This window comes from Trachinotus anak, unplaced genomic scaffold (genome assembly GCF_046630095.1).
Source record: "Trachinotus anak isolate AG129_WGS33_773 ecotype Australia unplaced genomic scaffold, CSIRO_AGI_Tana_v1 ptg000020l, whole genome shotgun sequence".
Lineage (NCBI taxonomy): Eukaryota > Metazoa > Chordata > Actinopteri > Carangiformes > Carangidae > Trachinotus > Trachinotus anak.
The window spans coordinates 5,086,841-5,114,352 of NW_027273871.1; the positions used below are offsets into that span (position 1 = coordinate 5,086,841).

A 27,512-nucleotide genomic window follows, 5' to 3' on the forward strand; every position below is an offset into this window, starting at 1 on the left:
GACTCTTCAACCAACAGGCCACAATGAAGCTTTGGAGTCACAGCGTCTTGTTAAAGATGAAAATGCTTCAGTCTGGTCAGTAGGGTTTGTGTGATGGACAGGATAAGGCTGTACTTATTATCTTTATATAACACAACAGCTTCTGTGTGGATACACCCTGTCAACACTGTCTAAACTAAGTGATGGAAATAAATATTTATTTATGTGCTGTGCTGCTGTTCAAAATGTGAGTTGTGAAGCACTTCACGAAAAGTTAAGTAGGTTATAAATACACAGGAGAAGTCACATATACCTCAGAGCTGAACAGAGGAAGCAGCAAAAACATCTAAAATGTGACTGAAATAAAATGAAATAAAATTACTGCTAAGTAGCAAGGAGACAGGTTCCCAACATATGGGTCGGGACCCCAGAAGTGGTCACAGGATTAATTTGAGGGGATCTTAGATGATTAAAGGGGAACGCCACCGATGGTTACAGGTCTTAGGGAATAGTATTGCATTTGAATCAGGAGAGACTCCATTCTGAATCATTCAACAAAACTTTATTCCCATGTGCAAAACAAAAGATGAAGATTAGGGGATTTTACCACATCATGGTGTGAAAACAGGTCTATACACTGGTGGTGGTGGTGGTGGTGGTGGTGGTGGGAAGAGACCTGGAAGTGATGAGGAGTGGACTCTGATGAGCTCGACCTCGTACTGGATATGACGGCTGTCACTGAAATGACAGCTGACTGCAGAAGAGAGGAGAGCAGATTTTAAGGTTAGACGGCAACAAGGTGATTGGCTGGTGGTGAAATCTGATCTGACACCACTGATCACAGGAAGTGGGCTGAGAGAGAGAATTATGAATGGATGAGGCACAAAGATAGTCCTCCTGACTGAACTTAGGCTGAGCTTCATGTTAAAAAAAAGGGGTTTTATGTCTCCAGAAGGAACTGATAATGTCCTCAAGTGATCTCAAAGGAGTTTTAAATCGAAAGCAACTGGGACCGGTCCCAGCCTGGTCAGGTGCGAGAAAGAACTGATGAAGCCTCTTGGATGAGAGGTGAAACTTCTTCCTAGACAAATAACAAGTTGCTTTCAATTTAAAACTCCTTTGAGATACTATGACCTGGACAAATGAGAATATTCACAGGCTTATTGTCCTCAAGTGATGTCACTTGAGTCAGCGACAAGTTTAACTGTGGAAAAAGTCCTCATCTCTGCAGCTCTGCTCAGGCTACATTAGGCAGCTCTAACATAACAAACCCAAGCCTTTCACAGAACTGTGGGCAATCTAGTTGCATTGTGGGTAATATAGATGCCAAATTTTGACAAGAAGAATGTGTGGAATGAAAAAATACAATATCTCCAGTTCTGCGGCATCAATTTAGATTCTTGTTTGAAAAGTTTGTTGTGAGTCCGAGTCATGTTCTTCATACGTTTACACTCTACAGTGTTGGACAAGTTGTCAGCTGTCAGCTCCATCAAATGTGCCTTAAAACAACCCCAAAACCTCCACGACAACACGTCACATGTTTTGTGTTTAACACATGTAGAAAAAGACAATAAGGCTCTGCAGTTTAACGAGCAGGCAGGCCTACAATTTGGAGGGTTTTACTGACCCTACAGCAGCGAGCTAAGCCTCAGTGTCTGCACACAGCTCTCCAGAAATCCAGACCTCAGAAGAGCTGATGCATGAATGTACAGTACACGCACTTGTGGTTAACATTTGCCACATGATTCAGCGAAGAGCACACTATATTTAAATAAGACAATAACACAGAGGGGAGCAAATCAAAGCCATCACCAGTAAACCTGTCCATGAATTCCGTTTTACCGAAGGCAAACTATAAAAGTAAAGCTCGAGGCTGAGTGTCACATTAGTTCAGATTTACAGAGGCAATAACTGTTAGATGGGGAAAGATTAAAAGCACTTGTCTCAAAGGCAGCAGGTGTGCAACTAGAGGGTCACTGGTTTGTATAACTGGCCCCGCTGGGAGAGAAACTCATGACCATTCACAGACCCCTGTGGTGACCCCGAGCTCGGCGACCTCGTCTGTTCTCTGAAGTGAAACAAAAACCAGTAAAACAGCTTCATCCTGAACAATTTCTATGTGATTTGGGCTTCGTACGTCATGTCATTCAGGGGAAACTTTATGTTTTATGTTCTATATGTTCCACCAGCCTAGACACAAAGAAACTTTCAGACATATATTTCTTATATATGCGGCACTTCCTGTGGGACAGTATTGAACCAGTCTTTAGGAAACAGCTGGGCAAAAATCATGCTAAAATATTTATATCAAGTACATTAGACCGTACTCAGCTTCTCTCAGTGCGGCTGAGAAGCTGCTAAACAACAAATATGATGAACATTTTTGCTGGCAGCTGACCAGCTGGTCGACAGAGACGCCGCCTGAACATCTGATTTAGTGAAGCACAGTGAGCACAAACTGGTGTGTGTGTGTGTGTGTGTGTGTGTGTGTGTGTGTGTGTGTGTGTGTGTGTGTGTTGAATCTATTGTGAGTGGAGACATAATTTCAAGAACAATAGTGTAAGGGGGCTTATGCAACATTTTCTTTACTCTGTCTCAGAAGATTTAACGAGACAGAGGATTTTAAAATTTCCAAATCTCTTCACCACACACACATCTGCAGCTGAAGAGCCAGATATTTTTCTAAAGACCAAACCGGCTCTAAAAGGAGACTATACATTGGACTTGTATTTGTCCAATGGACAGAAACATGATTTAAAATGAATGGTAACATGCTCTGTGTCTGCGAGAGGTGTAAATGAGCAACTGTTTGCCAACACTTTAGCCAAAGGACAATGATACTGTATGTAAGCACAATGTGTCCGTCAGCAAGTTGTTATGTCAGCCAAGAAAGTGTCTGGCTCTGATGCTGCACGTTACGTTCACTGACAGTTCATCTCAGAGGTGTGGAGCTGAGAACTAGTAGCTGCTGGGTGTATAAAATTTAACAATATGCAGTCAAATCTGGTGGTTTTGTGGAGGACGTTTATAATATACTGCACAGTGTTTTGAACAGGCTGACGCCGCTTCAGCTTTATTGTGAGCTGAAGGTTGTTGGTGAGCTGCTAAAAAATGAAAGCAGTGGTAATTACACAGCAGAAATAGGTCCTAAATGAAAGTTGGTTTCATTAGCTACACTAATTAATTAATAATCTAATAGTTAATTAAAAGGCAGCACAGTTGCTAAGTGGTTATCACTGTTACCTCACAGCAGGCAGGTCCTGTAATAGTTGTTTCAGTTCAAGCTGCTCAGTCTTGCTGTGTTAACATAATGTTTCCTGCCTCAGTCCTGAAGTATCATGTTACTGGTAGAGTCTATATTGCCCACAGGTGTGCATAAATAACTTTTGTGTGATTCTAAGTCAGAAGATTCCTACTCTGTAAGAGAAAACCAAGACTCATTTCAATTCATGATGCAACTGAAATATCAACAGAAAACAAAAATGCCCTCTGTGTTTGGATGTCAGCAGCACATGCTAATTAATTAATTAAACTAGTGAAGTCACTTAAATAGTTTAAACTTCCATGAATCCAAAGGCTAATTTTAGACATTCATGGTCCCCAGATGACAAACCGAACTGATGTTGATGATCACCTGAAGTTTCCTTTAGCGCCACCATGAGGCTCCCATTTCTGGTTTCTAGTGAAATTTCTCTACAACTCCTGGATGGATTAAGTGAATGTTTTCATTACTTATGATGATGAACTGTAAGAAACTTGATGATCCTGTTTTTACTCATTTATCTCCTCCTGCTAGCTTGTTAGCTGCTAGCATTAGCATTAGCAAGCAGCTAGCTTGACCTGAACAGTTCTGACCTGAGTGGGCCCCACATTCACAAGACCAAAAATATGTTTTGTGAGGACCTTGACCTTTGACCTTTAGCCACCAAACCTAACCAGGTTGCCCTTGAGCATTGAGTCTAGGTGAACACTTTTTAGCTCATTTGAAGAAATTCCCTAAAGGTGTTCTTATGGCGACTTATTTTCAGATTTAAATAATCAAACCATTTGAACCTCATACATAATCAGGCTTTTAGAGACCTATACAGTACAGGATGTGACCACTAAATATCAAATTTCGGGCTTGAGAAAAAAAAAGCTAGCATAGCATAGTCACAGAGATACTTACGTACATATGTATGGTTGGACAACCCGCTGACTGAAGCTCTGGCTGTCGCCAGCTAGAGCTAGCTAGCAGCATAAGTTAGCATAGTATTAGCATTAGCATTGCGCCCAGCCATTGGGACAGACGCCGCGCCTTGGTTGTCATGGTAACAACAGTAAACAGGCGGACTGTACCAAGAGCGCCACACCTACCTTTGTCGCCATGGTTACCGTAATAATAGTCACAGCTTGGTTAGGTTTAGGAAGAGGTCGTGATTTAGTTTAAAACAAATACTTCCTCAACAGTAGACGATCTTTGTTGTCATGGTTAAATAATAACAACGTGGTAAAGGGTCATGTTAGCTAGCTAGTTAGCAATTAGCAGTGTAGCTGAGAAAGTAGCAGTGCGACGCCATGACTCCTTAAGACTGAAGTTCCCGCGTCTCTGTGTTTGCTAGCTACAGCTAGCTACAGCTAGCAAACACAGCTACAACGCTGAGGCTGGAAAATACGAGAATCTACAGTTAATCAGTTAATGGTAAATACGCTGAAGATTACCATACAAGTGATTTTTTAGATATTTTTCCTCCATACTGCACATTTGATGTGTTTAGTGTCAGTTTTGGGGAGTAATCCTAAAACGTCTTCAGACAGGAAGCAGAAAGGTGAAGCTGTCCAGGCAGAGAGCAGCAGGATGCAGCAGAGAGATATTCATCACAGGAAAGACAAAATCATGAGAGAGAACAAGCCCTGGATTCAAGAGAGATTTGCTACTCCCACGGTCATGAAAAGGTATGTTTTGATCCCGTCAATATTTTTTATGGGTGCTGTGGTACAGGGCGCCACTGATTTGAACTATATATTGTTTAAACCAGTTTATTTTCTTTGACCAAACTTATCTCACTGTGTGCATAAAAGAAATGTATTAAGATTGTGAAAAGGATTTGTGAGCTGTTTGAAATAAGTTTTTACAGGAAATTATGAATGTATAGAAAAAGGCTGAATAAGACTAGTTCTAGTTTCTGTCTGAGTAACTTTCCTCACAGCTAAACTGCATAGTTTCAGGAACAGCTGGAGCTAAACTACAATGATAAATGGATAAATGGTGCTCTAGGCTGTAGCTGTGCTGGTACCAGGTTGTTCATATGTTTGTGTGAGTGTGTATTTTTGTGCGCCTCTGTGTATGTGTCTGTTTATTTGTGCATTTAAATGTGTGGTTGGTTAAAATCAGGGATTCTGGTGAGACACACCTCTAAAATCTGGTCAAAGAGCATTAACTCCTGTCACATAAACCACTTCATATTTTCTGAGAGAGGAGATTCTGCTGAACACAGTGATATAAAATATTTGTCTCTGGTGTGAAAAGCATGTGTAGTGATTTTAAAAAAGGCCCGCTCCTTGTTTTACTTATTTTCTTGTGTCAGTCAACATCGGACAGAATGGGAAAGTTGGATGGTACTCGTGCCACTTTGAAGCTCATAGTGCAAATTCTGTGAGTCACTGTGCCTTGGTCGTCACATTGTATGAAAAAGGACGAATTTGCCTACGTTCTGGGAAAAAATCATGTATGTAGAGTGAAATTTGTGGCCGTGAGGACAAGTTAAACAGATATTTTTTTGAGCCACCTCCCATGGACACCCATTAAAATCAAAAAAAGTTATAAAACAGAAACTGCGATAAATCAAAAGTTTTTAAAGATATCAAAAAGCCAATTACAAGTTTAATAACTTGGGACCCATTTAAAGTTGAGAGGAAGTCTAGCTAAAAGTATGCTGAAGCAGTTGAATTCCAAAGAGGAGAAAGTTTTCAAGAATTTGAACAGTTCCACCATTCCTTTCTATGGGAAAGTCTTCCAACAAAACATTGAATAATTCAGAAATCATGAGGCATATCACTGTAAAAAAGTTATTTCCCAATCGACCTGTGCTTTTTGACATTTCAGTGGGGTTTCTATGCCTATCGTTGCCGAACTAGATTAAAAACAGAAAGGCAAGGTTGTAGTTTACAAAACATACCAAAAGAAAGATTTTCAATTATCATGGTTTATGGTTGATCATGGTTATCCAAAAAAAAAGAGTTCAATCAAGGGCAAAGTGGACTTTGCTGATTGTAGATATTTGAAGAGGCTTGTTCAGTTCTTCTTTAGTTCTGCATCAAAACTCACTGCACAGAATTTCATCTGTCAGCAGGACAACGATCCCGAACATACGGCCAAAACAACCAGAGAGCTTTTCAGGGTGAAGAGGTGGAATATCTTCCACTGGCTGAGTCTATCACCTGATCTCAATCCACCTGTTTAAAATCAGACTAAACACAGATTGATTCCACAACAAGTCAGAAGTGAAGGTGGCTGCATTGAAAGCTTGGGAGAGCATCACCGGGGAAGACAAAGCATCTGCTGATGTCTGTGGGTTGAAGACATTGCAAACTTCAATAGAATAAAAAAAAACGGTGAATATGATGAGTTTATTTGACTTTATCTGTATCTGTCCAATTACTTTTGAACCTTTAAACTTTGGAAACTATGTGTTAGAAGCGATTCGTCTTTGGGCACCATCCCAACTGTCACGATTCCTGTCTCAGCCCTGTTTATTTTGGCTTCCATTTCCTGTCACTCACAATCCACCTCATCAGATGTCCTCAAACTTTCCTCCCTGTCCCACTCAGCTGCTCATCTGTCGTCTATTCCCATTTGAGTTTCCCTGCCCACTCACACACCTGTTCCCATTTACCTTATTATCCCAACCAGTTCTTAAACCAACAATTTACAGCAGTTGGTTTAAGACTGTTTATATCCCTGATTTTTTTTACCTAGAGACCTGCTACCGGCGTGCAGTAATTTGTTGTCTGTACCTACCTGTTATCCATCCAAAAACAGCTGTATCTCCCACACGGTTCTTTCTATAATGTAGCATCCATTGTTTTATTTCAAATCAAATGTGCTGAAATGCAGAGCCTGGAAAACTGTGTAGCAGTCCAAATACTTACAGTGTGGAGTGTATATTTACCCTTTTTTCATCACATGGGGGATAAAGTGCGATTGTTATCAGTATACCAGCCCTTGGCTCTTTCAGATGAACAAATACTGCTGTATCCTCCACTCAGTCCTCTCATCTCCATCTGGCTTATTTTTTTCTTTTCAGCTGCTTCAGACTCACTGTGCCAATCCCTCTCAACAGTTCTGTTCGTTGTTATGCAGATGAAGCCCAGTTAACTTGCCCTATGTAAATCCAAATGGGATGAAAGCCATTTCAGAAGACTCTGCCTTGCTGACAAAAATGTTAGAGCCAGTCTTAAATGAACAACCTAACGCCCTGCAAGAACACCCTCAGAGACACACTGCTGCTAAATAACAAGGTCCATCACTCTGACATGATGCTGTAGATGGTTTTTATCAGGGGTTGTTTTGTTGCTGCTGTCTGCTGTCATCCGTAAACTGCAGGGCACTGGGGAAAAGTGGGAACATCAAAAGTTTGTAGGCTGAACCTTTTCAAACATGCTTGCGCATATGAAAGAGAGACTGCTGGCAGAACTGGGACAGTTTGGAAAAACATCTTTATTGCAGAATTAATTGTTTATCATAATATTTTTATGTGAATTATGCAAATCTACAGTAGCACTCTGATGCTCTCTAGTGACCAGGCCAGCTGTCACAGCTTTTTTTAGAAATTGTTTTTGTTTTTTGTTTACTGCCTTTATGTAATAGTGGAGAGAGACAGAGACTGTGGTGAGTAACAAGCAGGGAGGTTGCGTTTACATGATACAAGTCTTACCCCACTGAATCATCAGGATGAGCCCCCGCTGTCTTACTGAATACTTTTATTCCCTCTAAGACTGAAAATAAAAAACTGCTGTGGTAAAAGTAGAAATACAGCAATGTAAAAATACAAAAGTCGGTGAAGTAAACAGAGGTATTATCAGCAAAATATCAAAAGTAATTGGTAAGATAAGCTGCTGTTAGTGTTTTACATGTTATATTATACGATTATCAGTACTGATGCATAAACATGTAAGAAGCATTTCAGTTTTCTTGGTCAAATATGAGCTCGTTTTAATTACATTATACAAAGTCATGACAAATTGTCATCAAACGGTTAAAAATGCCCATCACGACTTCCCTCAACCTAAAGTGATATCTGTATTCTTTTTTTGTCCAAACTACAGTATAAAACCTAAAGACTTCAGCCATCAAAGACTATGACATAAGATATTAGCTTTTGAGAAGCTTTTTTTATTTTTGAACCAAAACCATTAGTTGATCATCAATAAGTAAAAAATGAGTGTTATTTATAAAAACTGGATCATATTTTATATGTTGATATGCAGTCATATGTTTATGTAAAATATTAGTGTAACCAAATGCATCAAATAAATGTAAACGAGTAAAAAGTGCAATGTTTACGTTTGAACTGTGTGTGAAATGTTTTACTTGAGTAAAACTATAAAAGTACAGAAGTATAAGCAGGTGACAGCTGGTGAATGCAGCTACATTTTTAACTACTTTAAAAACTATTAAAAGTGCTACCCTTTAAAAATACAAAGTTATTCACTCATTTTGTTCACAAACAAGATTTTATCATCATTTCTCATGAATATTGGGATATGAACTGCTACAAATATGATAAGCTTTTGTGCAAAAGCAAAAAAAAAAAAAAAGCGTTTTGTTTGTGGCTGTTAGTTGGTTTGAAGGGTCCACATGCATGAGAGTTTTCTTCCATACTTTTATTTTCGTTTCATTAACATTAAAAGCAGGAATTTACTGAGTTTACTTTTATTTTGTCATCGCAGTGTAATGCAAATCTAAAGGAGACTTTCAGTTATGTCACACATTCAGTTTCCACAGATGAGGAGCATCGGTGCTCTTAATTTGAAAGAGCAGTATTTATACTTAGTGGATGGTCCCAGTAAAATAAATTAAGTGTATTTCATGTAAACAGCTGCAAACCTCAACAGTCTGACCACTGTGTCTGCTCAGGAAACCACGCGTCTGAACAAGCTGATGAACCCTCTATCATGACATCAGCTGGTAGTTACAGTGTACTGTATACCTACTAACAATGTGTGCAGTGTAGTTGCACTGGAAATCTCTTAATGCTTCTTTAATATGACCTTAGTACCCTTTAGTTCATCTCTTGCTTAACAGTGAGAACAACACAGCCTCTGTTGGAAGCATCGTGGCCATAAATGTAAACAAGCATAGATGTTTTAAATCTGTAGCTTCATCAGCATTATTCTGCAGCACTGAGGCTTTTCCTGGCAGCATGTAGCAGCCCAACACCTTACTAAGACACTTAATGTTGGTTTTTCTTTTCTCACTCGCCTGTAGTATCTTCCAGTGGTTAAATGTAACTAAATACATTTACCCAAGTACTATACACAAGTACCTGTTTTTGATACTTGTACTTTTTATATGTTTTTTACTTACTTTTGCTAAATTTATCTGACATCATTAGCAACTTGTTAACTTTATTTATAATAAGTAAATAGATAAATAAGAAGAAAATATTACATATTGTTAAAGAACCAACAGCACAATGTGAAATTAGCTCAACCCAGACCCAGCTACAGTATCAAAATGCTGCTTAAACACTAATGCGCCAGTAATAATTGTTATAGTGATATATAGTGTTTTGCCTGTAAAACAGAATTAAACAGAAAAGTGAGTGTTAATGTCACTCTGTTCTTATTAATTTATCTACTCTTATTATTTACACACCCTTTATTATTTGTTTTCTTTCATTATTTTCATGTTGTGTTTGTTCCTTTGCCTCTGGATTGTTTGTTTTCTCTTTTCTGCAGCTGCATTTGTGATTAAGTAAATTAAAACATATAAATAATAAGTTGAAACAAAATAATTCTTACAATGTCGAAATGACAGATTAGAAGGAGAATTTGTGGCAGAGCAGTTGTATTGAATTTCAACAGATTTCTACAGGTCTACCTGATAAAGTGGCCACTGAGTGTATATGTTATCCTGGTTGTTTATCTACAGTGTGCATTTGTTCTTGTATTTCTGCTGAGACACTTCATTTTTCTTGTGTGGGATCAACATTTATCTCATGTTATCTTGTTTTACCTCACTGTGCATGAAATCTTACTCTGTAAAATAACTAGGACCTATAAAAGTAGTGATGAAGGATATTTCCCTCTGAAATGTGGTGGAGTAGCAGTATAAAGGTGCATAAAATGGAAACACCGTGATAATCTAAATTCTGATAACATATTGAGTGTGGAGAATAACAAAAGAACAACAGTAAGCTGATTCATTATGAAAAAAAGGTTTATTCCAACTAAATATGTTACTTTCCCTGAGAACAAGTTTTAGTGTTAAACAGTATGATCTACAAAATGTAGACTGGTCACAATTAAAATCATTGCATTTAGCAGGTACATTCACAGTTTCCTAATTATCAAGGCACACAAGAAATGTCAACATGACAAAAAAACAGCATAAAGTTAGCAAATTAGGAGGAATAATGAGAAAACTCAAAAGGCCTGTCCTACTTTTGTGTCCTCCCCCGGCCTTTATAGCACACACTTTTTCATTATAACAGGCTCAAGCACTAATCTCCTCAAGAAGTACCCACTGTGCCATCCAGCATTTTACCCCTTTCATTTTCTACACGTCAAAACTTCAATCCCTCTTCCTCCGGCTTCCACACATTACCTAGACAAAGTCACAAGTCCCAAATATGCTTTGATTGAAATGAGAAGCTTAGCTCTCGCCAATGTCTTAATTTTTATCCAGACAGTTTAACAACTTTGAATGTTTTTGCTCCTCAGGAGTTCACAGTAATTCAGATGTTCACTGGAAGAAGTGTGACCAAATATTTCTTCGGTCTGACTTATAGTGAAACTTTGGAAAGGAAATCAACATGTTCCTTTTCACACTTCATGTCTTACATCCTGATTCACTTTGCTTCACTTTCAATCTGAGAATGAGTTCATTTCCTCATTCACATCGTAGTGCTGTCGACAAAATCGTCAATTTCAATCACCTGGAACCCCAAGTTATCGATCCCAGTCTTCTGCTGGTTGTGGCCATTGTGTTTTCTCTGGTCTGTGTCGGTCTCAAAGCAGTGGACGCAGTGTGGCGTCGTGACCCGGACACTTTTGGAAAAGTTTGAGAAATCCACGCGATACTTTCCTGTCTTAGTGCGGGAGACGATGGGCAAAAAACTGTATCCCCACTGAATCTCCTGTGGGATGTAGGACGTTCGGACTTGACAGGAAGAGCTGGTAGACTCAGCTGTTCCATCCAAAAAGACCACCAACTCAAAGTCCTGCTGGGGGAGAGTGTCAGCTGACAGCTCGTAGAAAGGGCTTGATCTGTCAATCACGTGGTAGAGGGTCAGAGGGCAAACGAAAAACAAGTTATCCTTGCCAGCGTCAACCATAAAGTCAATGTCCACCTGGTCCAGAATGATGGTCTCTCCGTCTGGTGTGGTTGTTGTCCTAAGCAGCTTGCCGTAGATCTTGCTGCCAATCAGTAAGGTCTTTCGAAGGTTGGCCACTCTGATCAGGAGACACAGACTGCCTTTCTTCAAACAGATGACAGCTGTGTTGCTGAAGGTGACAGTCTTTGCCCTCTTTTTGGGTAAGGAGATCTTGGCTAAGATGACGCCACACATGAAGCAGTTGATGAAAACTCCAATTAAGGACTGGATGATAATTAGAGCCACTGTGCCAGCACAGTGCCCAGTCAGTGCCCTGCCACCATACCCAATGGTGGTCTGGGTCTCTAAGGAGTAGAGGAATGCCGTCGTGAGGCCATTAACATTGTCTATACACTGGATGTGTCCATCTGTACGGTTCTGTCCAGTCAAATCTCCGTTGCTCATTGCGATCCAGTACCACAGCAGGCTGAAAATAAACCAGCTGCCTGTGAATGAAGCTACAAACAGGAGGAGAACAAAGCGCCAGCGGATCTCAACAAAGGTGGTCCAGAGGTCCACTACATATGCAAAGTGGTTACTGTATTCAATGTTGCCAAACTCAATGTTGCAGCGCCCGTCTTTGGTGACCAGGCGGCTTTTGCGGTTTCGGTGTCCAGCTGGCTTCATGGGACCCCGGAGCAGCTCGAACATCCTGGAGCTGCTGGGAACAAACACAAGATTAGTGCAAAGCTACATCCATGTAATTTTGAGCAGAAACATATCTAATACCAGTCAAGTCAGTTTTCCCAAAAGTCACAAATTTGCCTCAAAGGGCTTCACAATCTTTTCAACATACAACAACACCCCTTATCTTTTAAGTCTTGGTTCAGATAAGAAAAAAATATTTACTGGGGGAATAAAAAGGAAGAAGAAGAGAGCAGCTGGTTCAGTTTTAAACAGTCTATGTAAAAAAACGTATTGAATATTTTCATTAATTTGATGATGATGATGATGATGATGATGATGATGATGATGATGATGATTATTGAATTCATAATGTTCACACAGTTAGGCGAGAGGATTTTGCAGTGTCGTGACTGGGTCCATTATCGATTTGTGTCCTCATACCTTTAAGTCTGTGATATTCTACATTTTGTTTATGTCAAAAAAATCCCATGAAAAGACCAAAACCAACACTTGTCTCCTTTATCACCACAAACTACAGCCACATCGGTGATCCACGCTGTTACACTGGGTGATATGTTCCTTTATGAAGGGCAACGGGCAATGTTATTTCTTTTGACTCAATTCCACATCCACAGTCTTGCTGCTATAAATACTCACTACTGCACTAAATCTGTATTAATCCACAGATGAAAATAGTAAAAATACTCCCGAAACAAACACAATCTGAGAAACACCACAGTACCCAGGCATATTTGGAAATTACTGAACCTTTTTAAAAAATTTGAATAAATTTGTGACCTGTTTCTAAAAATTGCAACGTTAGTGGGAAGTAATGGGCCTCTGGCTGAATACCACAGACAGAGTAGGGAAGTTGGAAATTACTGAGAGATGGACTAATACTGTCCTGGTTTTGGTCTTTTCATTGAATTGTTTAAACTAAGAAAAATAGGTATATCCTGTAACCTGAATCCAACCACAGCCCCAGCCTCAACCAGCACTACACAAAAAACACCATTCAAAGGGAAAACAGGCTCCAACACACGACAGGTGCGTTAATGCTTGATTACATGTTCTGCAGTTCAGTACTACAATATTCCTGATGTTTCTGTTGTTTGTTTTTTTTTGCAGTAAAATCATAACTACTAGACTCACTTGTATGACAATAAATCATGCAAATAAACAGGCAGTGAATCAATGGCATCTAATTTTCTGTGTTCATCATACAATTAAAGTACATTTGTTTAGCACTGACCTGCAACAGCATGTGGCAAGTCCAGTATAGGCAGATTAATGTAGTATGTTATTTAAGAGTATTTATTATACCTGTGTGTGCTGTGGGGTGTGCACTCTGAGTGTTACATAACAGCTGCTGATGAAACTCAAGATATAGATTCAAGAAACTTGCTAATTTAAAAAAAATGGCACTAAAACACATTTTTTAAATTGTTATCACAGATTGATAAAGATTTTATAAATGATCTATTTTATATCTTTTGTTAACAGCTCTCTACCAGAATATAACGATTCTGATCACACAAAACTTAAATGAACTTCTTAAATGAACTAAACCAAATCCTTATTGCCTACATACATCCTAGAAAATCAAAGACAGAAGCATCTTTACAATTAGATTTTAATAAAGTACTGTTTAGAATAGGTATTTGACTTGTCTGCACTCCTGTAGAAGTGAATAGAAAGATGCCTTAAAACTTCAAAACACACTCAGAAAGTTTAGTAAAAGTAAAGTTTTACTCCCTCAATAGAAAAAAAACAACAGAACATTTGTTTGAACGTACCTGCTGACTGAGACCATGGACCCAGACTGCTCACTGGACCTCTCCTGGAACTTCAGACTCCTTTCTTTTAGCAAGCAGCCATGGAGGCGTTGGAAAGATTTTAATCCACAGTGAAATTTCTTAATCCCAGCCACATGCCACCATGTACACTGGCTTCACACAGACACAGGAACCAGCCAGAGATCTCTCAGTGGGCGTCAGTTCTCCCTGGCGGACAGGGCGACTTCCTTCATCACACCACGAAAAGATCTAATAATACAACCAGAGAATTGATCTTCGCTGGAGTCATGATGGCTGCAGTTCTTGGTTTTCTGTACATTTCCAGCACGAGGAGGGGAATATTCCTGTGGCACAGTTGGGCGAGAAAGCCCTCAGTGCTTTTGTGTGGCAGTAGGTGCATCTATTGAAGGGGCCAACATGGCTGGAGGAGCACCCATGCTGTTTTTGTTTTCAACCCTGAGAACATTTGGGATTTGCGTCGGGCCTCACAAAGAAATCCCTCAATTGCATTTCCCTTGGTCCCCATCCCCCCCACCCCAACCCCCCCTCGCTCAAACCTGCAAGGCTGCCTCACATTTGCATCAGAATGAAGAGCTGCAGGGGCAGAGTGTCTTTGCCATAACCTGCTGGCTGCAGAAGCAGCATTTTCATATTTCCATGATCTCTAATGATATGAGACAGCTCTTGAATTGATAAGATGCCTCCCAGTGATGGATGCAGAGGCCATTAGTTGCATGTAAATGGTGGAAAGATGGGATGATTCAGGATGCAGACAGTGTCCCTGCTGTATTGATTCAACTGCAGAAACTCTGCAAGAATCTCTCAGGCTACTGTAGTAAGTCTCAGGTCGGGTGCACAGGTGCATCAGTAAATACACAAGTGTTTTGAGCACAAGCTGTAAATTAAAGAACTGCACACATTACATTGCAAAGGAGAAGTTTGGTCAGCAGTGTGGCTACTAATAGATGAAGAACATATTCATATTTGATGACTACAGTGTGCAGGCAAAATTAAATGCATAATGAACTATGCCAATAGTTGATACAAGACTTAAATATTAAAGTATCATCTACTTTCTATTCAAAACTACTCTGCACTGCTTTCTCACTTGTTACACACCAAAGCCTGGTATAAAGCCTGATGAGATATTTCTTCTTCACCAGTTTCTGTGCAAAACCATCCACCACTGTATTAAAATCCAACTGACCAGATCGCTCAATGCTAATGGCTAATTCTGCACTCTGAGCTGAAAAGGGAGATTTCCCTTTTGAGATACAGAACATTTCCCACTCTCTACTTTTGCAGTACTTTAGCTTTGCTGCAGCATCTCCAGAATCACTACTCTATTTATTCTGTAATTACAATTATCAATCAGAATTAATGTAATGTGCTAATGTACTCAAAATGTGAAAGTGAATACAAAGGCTACTCAATTACAAAAACAATCATGTTGAAATCTGTGATTTTGAACCCCACCCATTCAGGAGTGCATAGATCCCCATTAAACTCAGTCTTCTATTGTTGCATGCACAATTTGTACAGCTGCTAAAATGTTTATTCAAAGTCACAGTTCAATCATCAAAGAGGAATGTCGTTTTAATTTTTTTGTCATCTGAACTTTAATGTTTTAATGTAACATTTCAGAAGATGACTTGTCAGATTCAATGATGTTCATTTCAGTTTTTACAGCCCACACAGTTTAATTTTGCGGTTGTGGCCAGAGCTGTAAAAGAGGTAAAGTTTACCTCAGAAGTGCTTCTTGGTGAAGGTAGATAAGACTTCTTATGTCTCTGTAATTGAAACATAAACCACTTTAGCACCTTCTCTGTAGTTTGATTATCATGTCACCTCAAGTCTTGCTTTCAGAGTATGATTTCAGCAGCCAACTTTGCTTTCGAATCAGTGAATGAGGGGCTTTTTTACAGTTGTGCTTTCACATTAACCTCAGAGGTAAAGATGGATTCTTTTTCTCTAGTAAAACTGTTGGTTTGGTTTTCCCAATGACCGTGTTTTGCATGTTTCACTCTTACATGTTGGTTTTTGCTGGCGCCTTATTACAGGAAGTGAAGATGTGGGGGATGTGGAGGAGGCTGGCCTCACTATGTGTGATCTGGGCAGAGCCGGGGGGGTTCAGAAAGTGCTGTTTAGTTGCAAGAGAAAACCACAACGGTTTGTGTGTCATATCGGGATAACTATGCAAAAAGGCTTTTTAATCGTTTGTAAAATCAAAAAGGAGCATGATGTTATTCAGTGCTGGAATGTAACTAAGCGCATTGAGTCAGACACTGTGCTTAAGTATTTTTTTAAGCCACATATACTTTACTTGAGTATTTCTATTTAATGCTACTTTATACTTCTACTCCACTACACCTCAGGGGGAAATACTGACTCCACTACATTTATCTGACAGCAGCAGTTACCAGTTACTTTACCCTTTTTCCTTTGTGACCCAAATGCTGTGTCCTGTTGGGGCCCTTGTCCTGTTCCAGATGTCTATAGTCAGGTTTTCATCCAAATGCACAACTTTTCACCAAATTTCAGAAACAGCAAACTCACCAAAATAAAGCATGTTTTCATTCACTGCTGTTATGTAATTGAAACAGCACCAGTCAAACCTCAAATGGTGGAAAACAACCTAGAAAACATGATGGAAATACGACATTTATGTTTGTTTCATGTATATCTTTGAGAGAGGTTCCAATTTCATCATTGCTCCGGGCAGATCTGATGTTTTCATCATGTTGTAACCCCCTGTAACACTGCAATTTGTTGTTCTCATTCTTAGATTTTTGTACAGATTAAACTAATAGATATAGTGTGTGACTCATTGAGCTTCAGTGGTGCTGGTAAGCAGAGTTTGTTGCCTTTGGACAGAGCTAGGCTGTTTTCCCCTGCTTTCAATCTTTGTGCTAAGCTAAGTTAGCAGGCTGCTGACTGCAGCTTCATCTTCATCATACAAACATGAGAGTGGTATCAGTTATCATCTTACTCTCAGCAACAAAGCAAATTTCCCAAAATGTCAAATAATTTCAAACATAACAGTGAACCCTGCATGTGGTTAATTTTTCTGTAAAACAGATACTTTTATTTTCTATGCTTAAGTGTATTCTGCTGATAATATTTCTGTACTTTTACTTCAGATTTTGAATGCAAGATATTTACTTATAAAAAGGTACTTATACATTGTTGTATAAGTTGTGAGTATTTCTTCCACCACTGATGTAATTTGAGAAAAACAGACTGAAGAAGCCTGAAAATCCGTTCTCAAAGCAAGATAGAAATATATTCCAATATGTAGTAATCTCTCCTTTTGGAGATTCATCTTACAAATTTCTACTTCCTATATGTTGTAATTTCAGGCTTTACAGAAAGTCATGACTGTGTAAAAACAATGACACTGCTTTAATGAACATATCTGCCATTTACGTTGAGCTGGAGAGGATTAAAAGCCTTAGTATAAATATGTGTGGAGCTGCAGTATTAAATTAGATGGCTTCATCAGCCAAGCTTGTCAACACTAATATTGGATAAACATTTTAACCTCATGGCTCAGACCAGCTGACATCACAGTTTAATATGCATGCACCTCACTAATCCAGCCTGCATCCTGGACATTAAACACATTCATATTATAAGAGTGTCAGGGTCTTGACTTAGGTGCCTTTAATTACTCATGTTCTACAAGAACATCTTATCTTACCTTTGGGTTAGACTATTACTAATAATCTTTCAGTTACAACTGACATTTTAATATGGCATTTTCATTACAGTGTGACATTTTCATACTTCAATTTGAAAGGCATATTAAAAAAAAAAATATTTAGAATAGACGAATCCATCCTTGGCACCTTCGTTAAAACACGTTCTTTAAAAATACAGGATCCAGCCTGTTCCTGTTCTTAGAGACCGTTCATGTCTTAACATAATCACTTTTTGATCACATTTTGCTGAGATAAATTCCCTTGTTGAATGTGTGAAGTGTGGAGATGCTCCAGTTACGTGACATAAACATCCCCACAGAAATGGCTCCATCTGGTGCACAGTGTCTATACAACACCTTAACCCCAGAAATACCTGTCATGTTTTATGTTGCTCCACTTTGAAAACCATCTGTATGAATTTATATACTTCCCCTCTGACATTGTTAGTTCTAAGTTAAATATGGGTTTAAATGTGTAGGCTGTGTTTGTCTACATATAAACAAGTAAAATATGACAAACTCTTTATTTTTACATGGGTTCGCGTGTTACTAGAAGACCCAGCCTCATGTGCAGATCAAATACTGGTATTTTGGTTTCCTGACTGTAAATCATGTTGAGGGAAACTCTGTCATTTTCTTGTTTCTGAGTCTTCTTAAGAAATCGAAACAACACCTCCGCTGTCAGAGGAAGCCACATAAATCCACAGATGAAGATTTTCAGTGCTAGATATGGAAAAGTGTTTTTTTAAATTTGCAGCAGTATTCAGATCTCTTTAAATTTCAAACTGAAGTATTTATTTAGTTACAAAAAAATTTAAATTTATGAATACCTTTCTTAACTTCCACAGCCGGGCAGCTACATTTTCATTTATTAGTTGTACTATGAATTTACAATATCTCTCATCTGTAAGAGCAGTAACACCCAGAAAAACAAAAATGACACAACTGAAGCCAGTTTTTCTATAAAAATATTGATTATAATAAAATGTGATCACATTGATGTATATGAATACTCAGCAATTATTGATACAAAATAATTAATGAGTAAATCAGACAGAGGTTTGTAGAATGATGCAGTAATAAAACCCAATTTAACCGTAAAAAGTTCCAGAAACCAACAAAAATAAGTTACAGTGTCATGTAAATCAATACAACACGTTAATGAGGTTTAACAACAACTGAACATTACATTGTAAAGCTATTGTACCAGATTGCATTATACTGTAATACAGTATACATAATGTAAAGTACATGCATAAACTCATCTGAAAACAAAGTTGTTGCTGAACTGTAAATGTATTGCACAGTGGCACCACACACCCAGCTTCAGTGGAGGCCTGAAAAGCAGAAGTCAGGATTTTGGTGATTATTACAGTTTATACTGCATCAGTGGTTGACTCACCTCCCTAATAATTATTAATTATTAGGGAGGGACTAGATGACTATGTCCAACCAATCAGAGAAGGCCAACGTCAGCAGTGGGAGCTTTCAGGTGTCAATCAATACGTGAACGCACTTCTGGTCGACTACTTCTTCAAGCTGCAGGGAGACATCGTTATGGCTAATTCACAGGAAAGAAACAAACACTGATGTCACATATTGAAGTGCAATGTTTTGTTGACCCATCCACCTCATCATCATCATCATCATCATCATCATCATCCCTCTGTAGACCTAAGCCTGTGTGACCATGAAGAATCATAATTGCTTTGGCTTTTAGAAGTCCTTGACACTTAAAAGAGAACATGTTGTGTTTGCTGAAGCAACTGATCCTGCCGGTTCTCTTCTCGTACAACAGGAATAGGAATAATGTTCACAGCCATGAACAGAAGACCACAGTTTGTTGGTTTCAGATTCTACACGATGTTCCGTTCCAGCATGGGCTCATCGACCAGAATCCGTCTGAAGCCGAGTCCGCTCAAGTCCAGCGTTTGAAAGTTTCCATCCAGGATCAGTTCTGCCACAGCACGACCCACCGCGGGGGAATGCTGCAGGCCGTGGCCGCTGAAGCCGGTGGCAAAGTACATGTTAGTGACCAGAGGGTGCGTACCGATGATGCCGTTCTGGTCGAAGGTGTTGTAGTCGTAGAAACCTGCCCAGGCACTGGTCACCTGACGGGGAGACGACAGAACAGGATGCGCTTCAAATGCACCATAAATAAAATCCAATATAAACATTAATTTAATCCAATAGGTGAATTTAAATGGACCCATAGTTCATTTGTATCTGGTTTCACTTGTAAATGAACCGTGTGTCCCAACCCTCACCTTAAGTTTCTCAAAAGCCGGAACACGATGGGCCAAACTGGGCCAAATCTTTTCCTCGAAAAACTGGTGGTCCACCTCTAGATTACTGATATCTGGCTCCTCCGCCTGAAGAGAGACAAATGAGGTCATCCATCAAACTGTTCATTCTTAGGTGTAGAAATGGTCAACGAGGGGAAACAACTTGGAGATTTAACAAACCTCCTCTGGCGATGCCCCTGCGATGTAGTTCCCTCCTAAGCCCTCTCTTCTGAAGTAAACTCCAGAGTAATCAATCAGGAAGGGGGTGTCTAGACCTGGACCATCAGGACAGTGGACGACATACACATACCTGGAAAAAAAGAGTTGTACAAGCCTCAACATTAAGTTATATCTTACAGACAGTACATTCTTACAATCCTGTTAAACTGTGCCTTCCTGCCCTCGGAGCTGCTGATAATGTATTTCATGCTAACATTTGGTTAATTTAATTTTAGTGGTGGAGTTATTGGCATGAAAATAGTCAGAGTTTAAGTGCTTTCCCCGGGGTTTTACTCTCGTCTTCTACAACAGCACTTGGATCATGCAGAGAGCTCCTTGAGGCAGCATGAGGAGGATTTAGTGAAGGTTTTACAGAGAAGCTGAGGCTGAGTCTATTACATTTACCAAATATACAGTATGAGAAAGACTTTGGGACCCTGCTCTATGTATTTATATATGTATTAATTATGAATCTTGCAAGGTGAGGAGCTTTTGAACTCAAAGTTTTAAGGCGTGGGTGCAGGAAATGAAGTGGGGTGTTGTGTTTCAACTTAAATTCAGAAAATCCCCCTTTTTTCATATAATTTTCTCAAAACAGGCAGAAAATGAACCAATTTCTCTGTCCTATTGATGTAAGAACAGCTCTGATCCTTTCCCTCCTCTCATGGCTTCACATCACTGATCACCACTGTGAGCAAGAACAATGGGATCATTGTGAGGGCTCATCTCCGTTTGTGCTCAAGCTCAGCCTTATTTTATTGTATTATCTGATTATTAAGAGGCATTAAAAACCCTTGACTTTAACTTGGTGAATCCTGCAGATACATGGAGAGAAGGACTACATTTTACCTCGATGTTTTAGGACAGTGAGGTGTTTGTTGCTGCTCTGGCTCTTATCCAGCAGTGACTTTCAGAAGCAGTGACTCTGAGGTTAAAGTGCTGACTTAATGGCGTATTTAAGGGCATTCAAAATCACATTTTTACCCTTGGTGGTGTGGTTAAAAAAAAAAGGCCACGATTCTCTCACAGTTCATCGGATGTGGAAATAAACCCACTCAAATTAAAGCTGACAGTCTGCAATATGAAGCTAGACAGCATTCCAATTTACTGTAGTGCAGAGTCCAGATAAAACTGTCAGAATGCTAATGAACTGCACTGCATGAGGCCCTGACAGCCCCTAACAAAGAGAGCTCGACATTTTCACAGCACTTGGGTTGTTATTTCAAGGGAAAATGTGCCCATTAAGTAAATGACCTACCTTTTCCGAGGCTCAACAGGCACAGGAATTCCAGCGATGGTGTCTTTAGGGCCGAGGCCAATTCCCAGCATCTCTGCCACTTTACCAGAAAAGGCTCCTGCTGCATTCACCACAATGGCACATTCCACCGGCTGGTACTCCAGGCTGTTCGGCATCTGCACCTGCTCCACACCGGCCAACATCCCATCATTTACAACACTATGCTGTTCCTGCGCTGGTGCACTTCCCAATCTTTGAAGGAGGATTAACTGTATTAACCCAACCAACAGAAGTCCTCAGACTTCAAAGAGATGTTACGTTTTTGTTAGAAGTTGAAAAATGCAAATCTTTCATGTGGAAGCAGAAGTAGCAGATTATTATACGAGTATGCAAATTCAGAAACCTCATTCTAAAGCTTTCTGGATTTTTTTTGACCAAAACACAAATATAAGGATGATCAAATTTACCTTTTTTTTCCGAATATGAAAGAAGACAGAGTTTATTAGACTGTATCAATTAATATAATTATATATAATAGACAAATATTAATATTATTAATAAATCAGCAAACAGTTCTCATAATCCATCAGTTGATAAAACCATTTTTCAAGAAAAAGTGACAAATACATCATTGAATAATAAATATCTTTTAGTGTATCTTTATCTTTTAGTTCTGGACTGCTATTTGAAGACCTCACCTTGGGCTCTGGGAACTTGTGATTGGGATTCATCACTTTTCTGACATTGTATAGAATAATCTATTAATTAAATCCTTGAATAAAATTAATCTACAGAGTCATAAAAAAAAAAACATTCATTTGCAGCCCAAGATCATATAAATAAATTACAGGTTTGTGAGTCCTGAGGTTTGGTTTTCTCTTCTTTTTATTGCTCTGCATGTATATAAACTATTTAAATATTTAAATCTTATATTCTTTTAAGGGAGAATTTTAAACAAATAAATAAATAAATAAAAAATAAATAACTGAATAGAGGATCTAAGGATAAAGGGTGTCATATGCTGTACAGACTGTCAATTTTATCTGATTAAATTGACTTTAATTCTTATTTTAAAAAACAACCTGACTGACTGAGTCTAGAAAAGTAAACGTGTTGCTTCACTGAACCTGTTATTTATTAATCTGAGAATATAAAAAGAAGAGAACTGTCTGACATGTTGGTGATCATACAGAATGTTAAATAAAAGGTAGTGACACTATATTATTCTGTCGTCAAAGATGTAAGCAAACGCTCATAGTCCCACTTACTTTGACAGATTTTATCCTCCTGAAATCCACCTCTTCACCAGCAGCATTTAGCAGGACGTTTACTGAGTATTTAAACTCTGTGGAAGAGATAAACATCAGTATCAGCCAGCAGCTGTTGAAAAGAGATCAACAAGCTCATTCTGTATTCACACAGGCCCAAAAGAAAACACCACATGGTTAAAAGACTCAATGTGTATCCAGTGATGTAGATACACATCTACGCATGTCAGTTTTTATACATTTCTATCAATCTTCTATGTGAAACCATCAGACTTGTGGCTGTGTTTAAATGATTTCATAGCTGCCAGAAAATACCAGAATAAAATATATTTATTTTTAAAATGATACCACTGCCTTAGGATCAGTGCTTGTGTAAAGTCCTGGGCCTGAATTGATCAAACTGCTAAAAGTTTAATTCTGGGCTCAAGTGAAAGAAAAGCAAATGGGAGTAAAAAATCTTCACTTTTACTCTTATTTGTCACATTTCTTAAAACTAACAATTCACACCAAAATGTCATTGGTCATGATGAATAGTAGAGTTTGCTGACACAGTATTGTTAAATTCAGAGTTGGGTAGTTAAAGACTATGATTTGCACTTAAATTAAACATTTGAACACAACTTTTTCTTGTCTTTATCTTCTTCTTGCACAAATAAGGGCCTGGGGTTTCTGCTGAAGCATGACACTTAAAGTTGAGTTTCTTAGCTGAGGGAGTTACCTAAGGTTGTTGCACAGAATAACTTAAAAGGTTTCCTTAGTTAAGGAGAGAAATGAAGGCATTTGCAGCAATGAAAGCGATTTTGCAGCAGTAAAATTCTACAGTTTCCATGGAGACCATTAGTTTGCTGGCGTTAGCACTTGTGATACCGGTTATAATTTCACCCAAATCATCTCACAAAGTTTGGCAGAATAAACTAGAATTACCGCCTGGTGGTTGTTTGCCTTTACCACCCAGACCACTCAATCCTGGCGTCTGATTGGCTCTTCCTGCCCTGAGTTCTTGTGATAATGATTAGATTTTACTCATTGGTTAAGATCTGACAGCTCCGTTTCTACACAAAACCCAGTCTGACACAAACACAGAATTAAATGGTCCACATGCAGGTTCACAGCCCTTGGTTAAAATACAAACTTCTGTCCCACAGTAAACTCAGACAGGGACTGCAGGGCTGGTGTTCTTGTGTTGAAATACCTCGTTGTTTAACATGTTGTCCCTGAGTGTCTATTAGATAACAGTGATTCTGTCAAAGTGGAGGGACGTCAAGCTCAAGTGATTAAAAAAAAAAAAAACGGGACCAATGCGTAAAACACACAGAATTAAGCTTTATCCGTGTTCCTGTACAATCAGGATGTCTTTGTGTCAGGAGGCTGTAACAAACCTGTAACTTCTCCACAGCACTGGATGACTCCCATTGAGATGGCCTTTCTTCTGAAGGCGTTCAGCAGAGTCCAGGGGTCAAACCAGCCCTCGTTCTCCAGCCCTGGAGGGCAGGAAGAGTGGGAATGAAAGTCAGTGCTGCCCTAACATCAGGACTACAGGTATTATAACATGAAGAAGACCTTTCTGTGAACAAAAACTTGTTCTTGAATTCACAAAAATCGTGAAGCGGAAATGAGTCTGCACTTTAATGATTAATGATAAATGGAAGATTTGACTGACGTGGAAGACACCAAACATCTGATATAATGAAAAAAACCCAAACTGACTAGAGCCTCCACTCTAAGGGTGGAGGGCACAGATTTGACAAACATTGGAATTTTTTGCCTTTATGCCAAAGTGAGAGAGAGACAGGAAGGTCAACCGTTAGGACTAAGCCTTACTGATGCGTACTCTACCACTTGAGCCACCGGGGCCCCCCAGCTCTGCAGTATTACATCAAATCCCATACAGCTTGTACTCTTACACCTACAATAAGTAACGAAACAGCAGGTGATGTTTTATTTGCACTCACCATAGGAAGCGAGCACCACATCATCTGTGTTTATCCAGGGGAATTTGTCCTTTAGTTGTGTGGGAGAGAGAAGTGAAACTTTGGCTCCAGCAGACCTGAAATCACACAGTTAGATAAATGACTGGTACCAAACTGCCTCCCCAAAGCCTCAGCTCAATGAAGAAGAGTCGGCACCTCTGGGTGTTGTAGTTCTCCTCCATGATGTGAGCCACCTTCTCGCTGGCCAGGAAGAGGTATCCCGAGTGGTTGAACTGCAGGTCCACCGGGTCTTCATTAAACACACCCAGGTGTTCCTGAGAGGAGACAGAGGTAAGAGTTACAAATCATGTAACAGGGTTGCATCATATTAACCGTGTCCCAATTCAGGGGCCGCATCCTTCAAAGGCTGAAGGCTTGAAGACCAATTGCATCACAGCGGCGCGACTAGAAATGTGGCCTTCTTCTCCTGGACAATGAACGATCCAACGGGTGGATCGTCTTATACCGTCTACGACCACACCTTCGTAGACCAGGTCCTCTCCTGAATTGGGACGCAGCAGTCGCACAAACACAGTACGCACTCAGAGGTGGGACTATAAACAACACATCTGTCCTCAAGGTGGCGTTAGAGCAAAGACAAGAGGGTCAGTAAAGGAATAGTTCAACATCTGTCACATCTGTCTGTTAAATATAAGGCTACAGCCAACAGCCAGTTAGCTTAACTGAACTAACTTGGCCTAACTATGGTTTAACCAGGAAGTTACTGCTCCCCGCCGAGAAATAGTCAGACACTTAATCCACCGTAAAATGCTGAACCGTCATTTTTATACTTTGGTTTTTGCACAAATTAAACAAATGAGATATATTATTTTAATTAGTGGGCTTCAGAGGTGCTGGCAGGCAGATCTTGTTACCACTGGACAGACAGACGTTGTGAGACCCAGATGGTTCAGTGGAAAAGCTCTAGGAAGTGATTTTACACTGCTCTGTTACAGAGGTAGAAACAGCCATAACAGGTTTATTACTGCGCCCTGAGGCTGCACGCTGCAGAGCTGAAAACGCCCCGATACCTGACATTGATGAGAAGCAACGCGAGAGATTTATCAGGAGTGTTTTCAGTTGGTATTTTTCAAGAGAAAAGACTTGCAGTATAATGTTAGGACTGACTGTAACTGACATAAACTATATTTTCTATAAATTGATTTTAATTTTATTTAAAAATTCAGTTTCTACATCAAAGATTTTGTTTTGCAGCTCTGCTCTTTGCAAACTACACAGCACGACACTACAAGTATTTCTTAATATTAAATAACTTGGTTTTGATGTTCTACATTTACAGTATATTCATATATACTATATATACTAACAGGATGTTGTAACTGTTGCATATATAAAGATAAAACAATTAAAGAGTGGCACAAAATATCAACTAGCTGCAGCTTAAATTCAATAATATCAGTAACTGATATTGGTCAACCATCTGGCCAATCAGCTGTTCTTGCTCACATACTAACATAACATAGACTCTGAGTGTCGCCGTCACATTTAATGATTTGAGGGAGTGTCAATCATTGCCAGTGTGCAGTGAGCTGAGAGAGGCTCCAACCACACCAGCGTGACCCACATTGATGTTCCTCATGAAGTCTGCGGAGGCCAGGGAGAGGTGGATGTTCTCAGGCAGGGAGAACTGCTGTCGGATCCCCCCAGCAGAGAGCACCGTGGAGGCCTGGGAGTACTGGAGAGAATTACAAGCAGAGGGAAGCAGTTAATGAGGAAATGTGAAAGAGCGTAGGCCTGCTTTATAATATGCTGCTTATCAGCTTCTGTCAACACCTGCTCAGCCCCAGTAGTTCTCACCTCTTGCCCCAATAACAGCTATTCCACCTTTGATGGATAGAACTTTTTTTTCCCCTCAGACCGTCATTTAAAACACATATTCAACACATATTTGACCGAAATTGTAAAAATAAATTAGGTTCTATTAAATGAAAAGATGAAGGGTTGTTTGTCATTCAGAACCATATAACTGTAGCTCAGCCATCTCATATGTCTGCACTTGATTATGGAGATATTCTGTCCTGTCATGCTGCCCCATCATTACTTCAGCAGCTGTAAATTATAGCGCAATAATGAATTTTCCCCATCACTGCTCTCTCATCTCCATCATAAAGTTGGATGCGTTTCTTGGCTGTCAAGCAGGACCAATGACAGGATGCCTTCAAGGTGTTTGAATGTGTTTATAAAGTGGTTTGCTCTCCTTTAATCTGATTCCAGGCTGTAATTTATGGATGAAAGAAAAACATAACACGCCAAGAATTTAGAATAATTGGTCCCTCACCGTTGGGTCCTTCTCCACCACGATAACTTTGACCCCGTCCCGCACCCTCTCCTTCTGCTTCAGCCAGTAGGCGATGGACCAGCCCATCACCCCGCCACCGACGATCACGATGTCGGCCCTCTCCGGAGGAAGGTCCGGGTTGATCTCAAATGGGGTCCAGCTGCTCCCTGGCAGTGCGTCCGCCGCCTTCTTCCTCATGGCGGCCAGCTGCGCCTCCAGATCTGAGGCAGAAAAGCGTCAACTTTATTTTCCTTCATCATTATCTTGATTATGACAGCTCACACTTTAAAACTCCATATCTCATCTGAATCTTAAGCTACCACTGTCCAATTCGGCATATAAAGTAATTAGGAAATATTAGAAAATATTTTAATATAACTTCTGATGTAAGTGGATAACGTTAGATTTAAATCGTCCGCCAAATGACCCCGTAACGTGTGAAGAGGAGCAGGGGCATTAAATAAATAAATTAATTGATTTATATGAATGCCGAATTGTAGAGAGGCTCCTAACATTTCAACAGAGAGTTTCGGCTGCATTATATATATTCGAG

The 27,512-nt window shown here is 39.6% G+C and overlaps 2 protein-coding genes and 2 long non-coding RNA genes across 5 annotated transcripts in view; 1 reads left to right on the plus strand and 3 right to left on the minus strand.

Annotated features, from left to right (window-relative positions):
* On the minus strand, positions 1-4,475 carry LOC139637617 (uncharacterized). The gene is made up of 3 exons (XR_011694641.1): positions 4,336-4,475; positions 4,152-4,189; positions 1-733 (listed from the first exon to the last, which is right to left on the minus strand). It is a non-coding gene; the product is annotated as an uncharacterized lncRNA (long non-coding RNA).
* Positions 4,213-26,338, plus strand: LOC139637616 (uncharacterized). 2 transcript variants are annotated; one of them, XR_011694639.1, is made up of 5 exons: positions 4,213-4,660; positions 4,773-4,914; positions 24,087-24,229; positions 25,009-25,208; positions 26,200-26,338. It is a non-coding gene; the product is annotated as an uncharacterized lncRNA (long non-coding RNA). The 2 variants fall into 2 exon arrangements; XR_011694640.1 differs by lacking the exons at positions 25,009-25,208; positions 26,200-26,338 and adding an exon at positions 24,789-24,928.
* On the minus strand, positions 9,961-16,319 carry LOC139637614 (ATP-sensitive inward rectifier potassium channel 1-like). The gene is made up of 2 exons (XM_071506453.1): positions 13,982-16,319; positions 9,961-12,216 (listed from the first exon to the last, which is right to left on the minus strand). Exons 1-2 carry the CDS (start codon positions 13,996-13,998, stop codon positions 11,079-11,081), a joined length of 1,155 nt encoding a protein of 384 aa, XP_071362554.1. The 5' UTR covers positions 13,999-16,319; the 3' UTR covers positions 9,961-11,078.
* The window catches only part of foxred1 (FAD-dependent oxidoreductase domain containing 1), an 11,504-nt gene continuing 1,360 nt past the window's right edge, over positions 17,369-27,512 (minus strand). The window contains exons 2-11 of the mRNA XM_071506452.1: positions 26,960-27,180; positions 26,246-26,356; positions 24,817-24,935; positions 24,643-24,737; positions 24,070-24,171; positions 22,691-22,767; positions 21,444-21,604; positions 20,147-20,276; positions 19,949-20,053; positions 17,369-19,792 (exon numbers count right to left, since the gene is read on the minus strand). Of these exons, the coding sequence (XP_071362553.1) occupies positions 19,538-19,792; positions 19,949-20,053; positions 20,147-20,276; positions 21,444-21,604; positions 22,691-22,767; positions 24,070-24,171; positions 24,643-24,737; positions 24,817-24,935; positions 26,246-26,356; positions 26,960-27,180 (1,376 nt within the window). The 3' untranslated portion in view covers positions 17,369-19,537. The remainder of the gene's footprint in view (positions 19,793-19,948; positions 20,054-20,146; positions 20,277-21,443; positions 21,605-22,690; positions 22,768-24,069; positions 24,172-24,642; positions 24,738-24,816; positions 24,936-26,245; positions 26,357-26,959; positions 27,181-27,512) is intronic.